The sequence below is a fragment of the Orycteropus afer genome, unplaced genomic scaffold (assembly GCF_000298275.1).
Source record: "Orycteropus afer afer isolate SDZICR_OR568_19922 unplaced genomic scaffold, OryAfe1.0 scaffold00327, whole genome shotgun sequence".
Classification (NCBI taxonomy): Eukaryota; Metazoa; Chordata; class Mammalia; order Tubulidentata; family Orycteropodidae; genus Orycteropus; species Orycteropus afer.
In genome coordinates this window covers 2,313,318-2,323,973 of record NW_006921914.1, presented here as the reverse complement: position 1 = coordinate 2,323,973, position 10,656 = coordinate 2,313,318, and the positions used below count along the sequence as shown (strand labels likewise).

The 10,656-nt window shown below is 37.5% G+C and overlaps 1 protein-coding gene across 1 annotated transcript in view; it reads right to left on the bottom strand.

Annotated features, from left to right (window-relative positions):
- CSTF2 (cleavage stimulation factor subunit 2) overlaps nt 1-10,656 on the bottom strand; it is a 27,774-nt gene that overhangs the window by 15,563 nt on the left and 1,555 nt on the right. Inside the window, exons 3-7 of the mRNA XM_042782452.1 lie at nt 10,068-10,291; nt 8,948-9,084; nt 8,348-8,467; nt 8,096-8,233; nt 5,510-5,633 (exon numbers count right to left, since the gene is read on the bottom strand). Of these exons, the coding sequence (XP_042638386.1) occupies nt 5,510-5,633; nt 8,096-8,233; nt 8,348-8,467; nt 8,948-9,084; nt 10,068-10,291 (743 nt within the window). The remainder of the gene's footprint in view (nt 1-5,509; nt 5,634-8,095; nt 8,234-8,347; nt 8,468-8,947; nt 9,085-10,067; nt 10,292-10,656) is intronic.

Genomic DNA, 10,656 nt, shown 5'->3' with positions numbered 1-10,656 from the left:
CTTTCTCCCATGGAGTGGCTGGTGGGTTCAAACCACTGACCTATCAGTTAGCAGCTGAGCGCTTAACCACTGTGCCACCAGAGCTTCCAGGGACACTAGATATCCTATAATGCCTGAGACAGTATCAAAAAATTGAGAATTACCCTGTCTTGTAAACTTTCAAATGTCTCACTGAAGATTCGCATAAATGCAAACCTGTTCATAATTATCTGAACTTAGAACCTAAGCCTGTTTTACTTGTAAACACAGATTTCTTTGCACTGAATTTTCAGAAATGTTAATTAGACTAATTAAGGGTACTACAAATTTATTTTATTAAGAATTTTACCAAGTGTTTTCACCATTTCAGAAAAGTACATCATCAATGTCAGCAGCACTTGTGGTAGTTGAGTTGTCAAAGCAACATACTTTTATCTGTCCACATTTTTAGCTTTTGTATTCATGATGGTGCTAGGTACAGGTGCAAGCATCTGACTACTACATTTTGTTTACTACTGTAGTTGTGCCTGTACACCTGCATTAAAAACATGTTTTTTATTATAAATTATTTTCTTTTTACTTCTCCTTTTATTACAGTTTAAGGTATTTTACTGATTTTTTTTAAAATCACATTAACTAGGTTTATCATCTGTGACTTTGATTTCAGGATAGTGAAAAGTTATTACAAAATATCTGTAATGAAAAGGGGACACTGGATCTAGTAGAGTTGAGTAACACTGGTTTACTTTAAGAAATGAGGGAATAATGACAGGTATAGAAAGAATAATCATGTACCACAAGTCCTTGTCTGGTCTTTTCCACATAGTAATAATTCTCTTTTCCTCAAAGGAACAATACATGCTGTGAGTGAGGAGAAAAGACAAGTTGAACTGTTTGCAGTTCATTAATACTTCCATAAAATAGCAAGTACACTTTACATTCCTCTATTCCATTTAACATGCTAAGCAACAAAAACCTATGGATTAAGAACCTGAAGCACTGGGAGCTATTCCTGTCTCTGCTACCAAGAAATTGTGATTCTAAAGAAGTGATTTAACATAATTAATATTTTTAGGCTTCCTCATCTGTAAAGTGAAGGAAAAAAAAATACCCAAAAACCCACTGCCATAGAGTCGATACTGACTCATTGCGACCCCCATTGGATTTCCAAGGCAGTAAATCTTTACAGAAGTAGACTGCCTCATCTTCTTTCCATGGAGCAGCTGGTGGGTTTGAACAGCCAATCTTCTGGTCAGCAGTCAAACACCTTAGGGACTGCGCCACCAGAGCTCCTTGTAAAGTGAAAGAACTGGTCTAAATCTGTGTTTCTGAATGTGGTACCCTGACCAACATCACCATCATCTAGGAATTTGTAGAAATAAAAATTCTCAGGCCTTTTTGAGGATGTTTACTCAGTTTCATCTAAAAGAATGTCTTTTTCAAGCATGCACCCCCTCCCCTCCACCGAGTTCAGAAATAAGATCAGAATTGATATTTAGGGTAGAGCCTGTAACTACCTCAACTCTTTAACCAAGGTGAAGCAAATACCAATTAACCAAGCCTCAGTTATGATTTCCTGACACCCTTCCACACTGGACTCCATTCACTGAAATATTTGCTTCATTCCTGTTGACTCATTGCAAATTCTAAAAGCATGAACTGTTACCTTAAGATAAGGAGAAAGGCAGGCTATAGTTGTAACAGAACAATGACTTGATTATCTTTGACAGAATATCTTATTAAACAAGCCTCAGATGTACCCAACCTCAGAATGTAACAAATCTCAGGATGCAACTGATATTAAAGAGTTTAAGACTGCAGTTTAATAAACCCTTGTAAAGTCTGCTATGCTTCCCCTTCACCTTTCTGTGCCTATAAAACACAGTCCTATTGTTTCACCTGATAAAAACTGCATGTATAGCTCTATCTCCAATTCAAAACACACTGCTGCCTTCAAAACATGCCTGGGTGTTCATGTTTCCCCATTTCATGAAATGCTTTGTTTTTATATCCTTTAATAAAACTTTGTAATTTCTTAAAAAAAAAAAAAAAATTCTCAGGCCCCAGGCCAGAGCTAATGAATCAGAAACTGGAAAGTTGGAGACCCCAGCAATCTGCGTTTTAAATAGCCCTTATAAAAAGGCTGAAAAACTTCACATTTCCACCAGCAATGTATTAGCACCCCTTCCCCACCAATATTAGGTGTTATTTCATTTGCAATCCCCTGGCTAGAAATGAATTTGTTCTTGTTGGTCATTTAGATTTGCTCTTCTATGAAGTGCCTACTCATTTTGTTTACTTTTCTACTAGGGTGTTTTCTCTCTTCAGAGCTTTATACGTGGTACCTCAAAAATCTTAGTAGAGTAAGTTTTAATAATTTCAGAAGTATAAATGCTACAAACTTACAAAAAATTATCTGAAAGTTGAATTATTTACCTTAATTTACACTTGCTTTCAACTTTTATTTTTAACTCCCTTTTCTTGGCTTCTTCTGGTTTATTTACTTTTCTAATTTCTTAAAACTAATACTTGAATGTTCTTATATTCTTTAAAAATATAGTCTTTAAGGATATTCATTTTCTATCAAGTACTACTCATTATTTCCCATACTTTTCTATATAAAGAATACTTTTTTCTTTTATACATACTTTATACATTTATTATTTTCTTTAAATCCAAGGATTACCTAAGGTTTTTTCCAGTCACCTTTTTATTATTTATTTAAAATGTTACTGGCTTATAATCAAAGACTGGTCTGTAAAATCTCCATTTTTCTGATTTGTTAAGGCTTTATTTTACTTTATGGCCAATGATCATCCAGGGAACAGAAAGTATACTCTTCAATCAATAGATGTAAGGCTCTCTATATATGTTAAAGCAAGTTTATTGACTCTTATTTAATTGCTCTATGTCCTTACTTTTTTATTATCCACTAGCACAAAGCTACTCAAAGTGTGGTCCAGAGATGGCCCTGACTCACGAACTGTAGATCAACAGTTTGTGACAAAATAAGTACAGAAATTGAGAGCACACATTTAAAGACTTTTACAGTAATCTGTCATTGCTAAAATATTTAAGTGAATGCTCAGTGTACTTGTCTTATTGAACAGAGTATAAACCAGTCTGGGTGTTATTCAACTCATGTGAGTTATATATGTCATGGACTGCATACTTGGTTCCCCTCACCCCCCAATTAAGGGTCAGATTAAACTCAGGGCCTCACAGATGGTGTGTATAAACAAAATTTTAAAACTACTCTAGACTACAACACAAACGTGATTATGTCAAAAAAAAAAAAAAGCTTATCGAGTGAGGCCCAACATCCCTGAACTTTCCCTGTGAGAAGTCCACATTTCCGGGGCCATCTGTGACTACTCACACAAGGATGACTTCACATGGCACCAGTGGACACATACCACATGGCCCTCATCTGCTCCTGCGTGCCTCCCGTGGGTCTTATCAAACATTACAATGGCGTCCCAAAGAAAGCTAGCACAGGGCACCTAGTGCGACTACACGGCATTCCCCTTTTTCTTCTCAAGACATACACCCACACACTTAAGTGGGGACCAGAGGGGTTGCTGGGAACAGGAACAACACTGCCACACAAACTTGGGGGACAACCTGGAGTGCTACAGGGCACTGCAAAGGGCCAGTGAAAGCACACTTGTGCATCCTGGGAGGTTCAGCCTGCGGTGCATAGCACGGGGTGTATGGCAAGGCACTCCCCACTGTGGAGAAGACCAGACAGGCAGTAAAATATGAGGACAAGTCAGGGATGTCTGCTGGGTCAGAAAGACTGCACAGCCACCGTGAGGTAGGGTCGGGAGAGAGTGGCTGAATTCTGCATCCCATGCAGGAGCTCCGGTAGTGTATAGTGCCTAAGGCACCTGAATGCTAACCCAGAAGACTGGAGGTTCAAACCCATCAGCCACTCCTTGGAAGGAAGGCTGGGCAATCTACTTCTGTAGTGATACCACCTCAGAAACCCAAGGAGGGGTTGCTATGAGTTGGGTCCGACTCGACGGCACACAACAACAACACCCTTCCATGCAACACCATCAAGCAAGGAGGAGAGGAGTGGCAAGACACCATGTGGGCAAAGCAGGAAGAGTGGTCCCTTTCACCATGAATGTCCATCTCTCATCTGACACAGCTTAGGCCCGACCTGGGAGAGCACGAAGACAAGACTGCATTCTTGCTATGTGCAGCAGGATCACATTACAAGGTGTGATATTTTAAGGTAAGTTAGGTACCTATAACTCAAAAATGTGTAAAATACAGAATCTTTTTCTTTCACTGAAAGATAATTTAAATTTAACTATAACTGTATAGGATAAAGTAGATAAATAAAAATCCTTAATCTGCTGAAATTTTTTGAAAAACTTTCTCATTTTTCGCTTATCAACCAAGCTCTATGAGACTAGTTTCTCTACAAAACAGAATTTAGAGTCAAATTATCCCGAGTTGTGTAATCAATCCAATCCAGATGAGACATATTAACAAAAAGCAAGTTTGTGACATCAAAAAAATTAAATAGATAGCCATCAAGTTTTTCAAAGTGTTTATATAGATGTCTAATATGGGGAATTGTTATTTCATTAATAACCTCTTTAAGTTTTGAGTAAAATAGTTTAATTAGAACTACTGAACAATGGAAAGCTACAACTATAGTAGCAATACTCTATTAACTGCCTATATACACTTTCAATGAACATATAATTTTTAAAATTCTTTTTCTTTTTGTTATGTTTGATTTGATTATATTTAGGGAACCACAATTCTATAACATGACTGCTAAATAAAAAATCTGACCATATATTTTGTGTGTTTTATTCATGTGTTTTTCTTTTAACCTGATCAATTAATAGTCTTTGGATTTTAATGGGTGAATTCAGTGCATTCACACTTAGTGGAATGACAAGTATACTTCATTTTATTCCTTCCATTTTACTGTACATTTACTTACCTCACATCAGTTTTCTTTTCCCTATTTTTTTGCTAGCTTGATTAAGTTTCCATTCACTCCATTTCCCACCTCATTAATTTGGAAGTTTTACTGTACTTTTCTACTTTACTTTCTTCTTTTTCCCTGCTGTATTACTCAGACAGATAAGGAGCTCTGATGCTGCAGTGGTTAAAGCATTTGGCTGCTAACCAAAAGGTCAGTTGTTCGAACTCACCAGCTCTGACAGAATTTGTATATAAGAAATCAACCATTTTTGTTACCTGGGATATACACTTTCTCCAAACCAAACTCACTGTCATGGAGTCAGATCCGACTCATAGCAACCCCTCCTTGGGTTTCCGAGGTGGTCAGAAGTAGACTGCCCAACTTTCTTTCCAAGGAGTGGCTGGTGGCTTTGAACTGCCTGCCTTCTGGTTAGCAGTCAAGTGCCTTAGGCGCTATGCCACCAGAGCCAACAGTATATTAATTGTGTATCAAAATCACTGTACCACATTATTATTTGGCTATACTGTGGCATTTGCTATAACAAAAATTTAGCAAAGTACTCTAAATGAAATTTACCTCCAGGAGTTAAGGAACCAGGGCCAGGTCCTGTTACAGCAGTTGATATCTGACCTGGTGCTGGAACTCCACCCTGCATAGAAGCTTGCATCAGAGGAGGTGCACCATTGACATGCATTCCACCCTGACCAAGAGAAAAAAAGAGTATGTAACTGGCTCCACAGAGATTCACTATGCTGAGTCTATGACTTTAAAATCCTCTTTAAATTGACCCACCCCACCACCAAGTATTCTACCAAACATCCTTTCTGTATGTGTTATAGAAGGGACCAGTCCCTGGAGAAGAGTATCTATCATGCAACAATGGGCTCAAGCATACCAAGGATAGTGGGGATGGCACAGGACCAGGCAGTGTTTCATTCTATTCTACGCTGAATCAGAGCCAAATCAATGGCACTTGACAACAACACATCCTATATAGCATTAGATTTATAACATGCTCTGAGTTCCACAGAAGCAATTTGCATGTGATGAATCTGGTTACATACAACATAGTTAAGATGGAGCATATTCTAAATTTAGAAATTGCCAAATCTTATGTGTATGGCAAGGCAGCATGTGCCACCTATTGCTGACTTCATGATTATAGCCTGGTAATCGGGGGGAAAAAAGTGCCTTGAAAAAGAAAGAAGAGACTGGAACTACTTTTAAAACAACTTCTGGTTGTCTAAATTTTTAAGATGAAATAATTTATTTGACCTATCTTTTCTCATATCTATCCTCAGATATAATTCTAGTTTTTGGGAGAATGTGAACAGTTTTTATTAATGCTACATTAAAGTTCCTTGAAGGAAAAAGAATGTTATCTTTTCATCTGTGCATTCTCCAAAGAACTGAGCAATCCCTTAGAAAAGAAAGAGCTCAGTAAAGAATAAAAACTAGGTTACAACAAAAGTCATATATTGTATATTTTCAGATACTGAACAGAAACAAAACTCTAAAACTGATAAGGGGAAACTATATAGTGAGGTAGTTATGAGAAAAATGGGTGAGGACAGACAGAACAAGCTTCAAATCCTGGATTTGTCCCTTATAATTATGTTAATATGGACCAGTCAACCCCTCTTGGCCTTAATTTACTTCCTGTCCATCTTTTGAAAAGTATTTATTTATTTATAGCAGGGATTGCCAAAGCATGGCCGATGGGCCAAATATGCCTGGTTTAATAAATAAAATTTTACTGGAACACAACCACACTCATTCATTTATGTATTTTTGAAGGCTGATTTGGTACAAGGGCAAAACTGAATAGTTGTGACAGACAGTATGGCCCTCAAAGCCAAAAATAGTTATCATCTGGCCTATAAAAGTTTGCCAGCCCCTGCCCTATACCTTTGTACTATCCAAGTTATTTACCTCTGTCAATCTGATAGATGAAAAATGGTAGCTCATGGTAGTTCCTATTCATATTTAGCTTATTTTGAGGTTGAACATCTTTTCCTATAGTTTATATTTGTATTTTCACTTTTGTGAACTGTTTATGTCCTTTTCCCACTTTTTCTCTACTGGGTTTTTGATAATTTTCTTACTAATTTATAAGAGGCTTTTTTTTGTTGTTGTTTATTATTAAAAATCCCAGATATACTAACTGTACAAAGAATAACCATACAGATTAGAAAATGAAATATATACACAATTGAAGTCTCCTGCATGGTCTTCTCTAATTGCATACTGTTTCCTCTCTTCCCTAGATAATCACTATGAATTCTGAATAAATATAAATTATTACTTACTGAATATATTCTTCTGCAGCTCAGTCAACACCTTTTCAACGTTTATGCTGACACATACAGCCCACATTTTGGAATGTTTCCACAGTCACTTATCTTTACTTCTGAATGGTACTCATTATTTATTTGCGCTGTGTTGATATAATATAGCTCAGTCCACTTTAACTGCTATACAGAATTATGCTTTTGAGAGTCACTCATGTTGATGTATGCAGTTTTTTCATTTTAATTATCGTAGAGTATTCCAACGGCTAAACATACCACAGTTCATCCTTTCTTCCATCAATGCACACTGAAAATGTTTCTAAGTTTTCATTGTTATAAATAACGTGGCTAAGGGCTCTTCATTGAGGTAATTAGCCTATTTTCTATTATTTATGTGGCAAATTCTTTTTCACAATTTGTCTTTGGTTTATTTCTTTTTCCATACTGAAATTTTTAAACTTTCAAATGTATCAGTATGTTTTTTTATGGTCTCAGAATCTTGTGTCATACTTGGAAAGTGAACTTTGGTCATTAATAAGCATGGTGATAAGGATGCCAACCTCATTCAACTGCTTTGAGGGTTAAGTGAGATAATGTATATGGAATAATGAAGTGTCAACCACAGTGCGAGACATATGCACAAACAGGTACAGACAGACAAACACACACACAGCCTGAAAAAAGAAAAGCATACAAGAAGGAACTTTCTTTGCTTTACAAACTTAGAACTGAACCTATATTCATTTAGATGCCATGCACTATGCAATCTGGAAATTGTTTTTACACTTGGAAATTAAAATGATCATTTCTAGTAGAATGATTCCTGACCATTCTAAGACAGATAAAAGAAATATTAAGCATAAAGCCCTACCAAAGACTGGGCCTGTGGAGCCTGAGGATTTTGCTGGTTCATTGATACACTGGATCCTGGGCCAGGCCCAGCACCATGAACTGGCTGAGGGTTGCCTGCAATTAGTGTTGGGATATTTGTCTGGCGATGCAGAATTTTCTAAAAAGTAGAAAGACAAACCCATGAGCTTTCCATTTAACAAAGCAATCAGGCAGTTCCCACTCCACCCAAGGTTTACCCTATCATTTCCATAAAAGAACCAGAAGCACTCACCAGGGCAATCTCTGGATCCACAATTCTCATCACCACCTGTGCTTGCAGCAAGGCATAAGCCAGTTGAGGGTTCTGGAGCAACATGTTCCGGGCTTCCTGGGGACTATTCTGGACACAAAGCTGAGAAGATATGCAGATTTCATTATAAGGTTCAATACTTACTATTGAGAAGTCAATAGCGATTTAGTGTTATTCCCATTCAAGACATGCAATATTCAAAAGGCTCTTTAAACTATCATTGGTTTTTGCATTGCACACAAAATCTTGGTCATAGATAGCAAGAGAAGAGGCATTTCAAATACCATAATACTGTCATTTAGGGAAAAAAGATACTATATTTTAATACCTACATCTGGTTTCTATGGGCCACAAAACCCAGTCAGATTATTTGTATAGGTGTGTTTCCTTGTGAACAAAAATGTGAAGCTCTTTGCCTAACATGTAAAATACACTATGCATATATGGAATATTGAAGCTGTAGGAAATGGTGGTCTACAGGCACACCTATTTGAATTCGGGGAACCATTTCCACTGTTTATTATTTACTCCTTAAAAATCTGATGTTATCTGATTTGTTCATAACCTAATGTCTCCTCCCACCTTCATTTGTTTCATCAGCTCAAACATCTGTTCTGGTGGAAGACTGGCAACTGCTTTGCTAATGGACTCAGGTGCATCCTCCGGACTGATGGTCTCTCCATAAGGTGACTCAATGACAGGGGCACCAGTGCCAAGGCCTGATCAGGAAGAAAGTATAAGAAAGTTAAGGAGAGAAAATAAAGATCTAAATCACTTCAAGCATCTACTTTCCAGGGTTACTTTAAGGACCAATTGATAACTTCTAAAATTCTCTGGAGCTGAGAAATAAGTGATTTCTAAGTCTCCTGTTTCTACAGAGGCAAGTGACAGTGTATTTTCTGCTCTTAGAGGAAAGAAGGGACTGTGAACTTCTTTTGACAAAACACTGAAGAAGCAAAATGTTTAAATAGAAAAAGATGTTAATTTCAAATAGAGTTCATGAGGAAAAAATGTAAGATGCCTTACCACCCCACCAGTTAGAGATCTGACAACATAGTCATAGAAGTGGCAAACACTAACATGATTTGCACCTATCGATGGCTTGATGAGCCTAAATAAATTCATCTTTAACTGGAAATCAATTCCTTGGCATTGAAGCACTTTTTTTAAAAAAAAAAATTTTATTGTGGATTTGGGTGCAATTTTATAAAGCAGATTTTTACATTCAAGAGTTCATGCATATTTTGTTTTATGACACTGATTTCAATCTCCACAATGTAACAGTTCTCCTCCCACTTCCTCCCTGTGATTACCCTTTCTCTATGTCCTTCCCATCTATGCATTCCTGCCTCCTTAGCTTTCTCCCTATGCAAGTGCTGCCCTTCTGATCTCCCACGGTTCACTGTTCTAAGGAGTACAACTCTCTGGTATAGCTGTTCAGCTCGTAGGCCTGTCTATGGTTTGGCTGAAAGTTAGCCACAGGAGTGAGTCCAATTCCAGGCCCAAACTGAAGGACTTTCAATGTCAGCTTAACCTTGTTTCTCAAAGATATACTTCTCTGACTAAAGCACCTCAAGTCTATCCAGTAATGAAACTGTGTGGCTAACCATTTCAGTATATTCTAGAACATACTCTAAACAGAAAATCTTCACTGTCTCATCTTTATTATCCCATATTTCATACAAGTTGGATTTATACTTACTCTTCAGCTCTTCTTTGTTCTTCTCACTAGCAGCATTGTCCACTCGAAGTGCTCTACCACTAAACTCGCGCCCATTTAGGTTCCGCATGGCACTAAGGGCTGTCTCCTGGTCTTGGTATTCACAGAAGCCATAACCCTTTGGTTTTCCTGTCTCTCTGTCATACACCAACCTGTACAGCAAGACCAAGTATTGTATACAAATGTTACAAACACACTTAGTATTCCTACTAACATTCCCAGGAGCTGTAGTAGCACAGTGCCTAAGGCACTTGACTGCTAACCAGAAGGCTGGTGGTTCAAACCCACTAGCCACTCCTAGGAAGGAAGGCTGGTCAATCTACTTCTGTAGTGATACTGCCTTGGAAACCCAAGGAGGGGTCGCTATGAGTCGGGTCCAACTCGAATGCACATAACAACTACAGTAACATTTCCATGCTCTAATTTGGCCCACCGTAGGATAAAAGCTTACAATTCTGAGAATGCCTCATTAAAATCTGTTTAACCATTTTTTTAAATGAAAAACAAAAAAATCTATCTTTTAGATAAGAACGCATGAGAATTGTATGATATGTGAATTATACCTCAATAA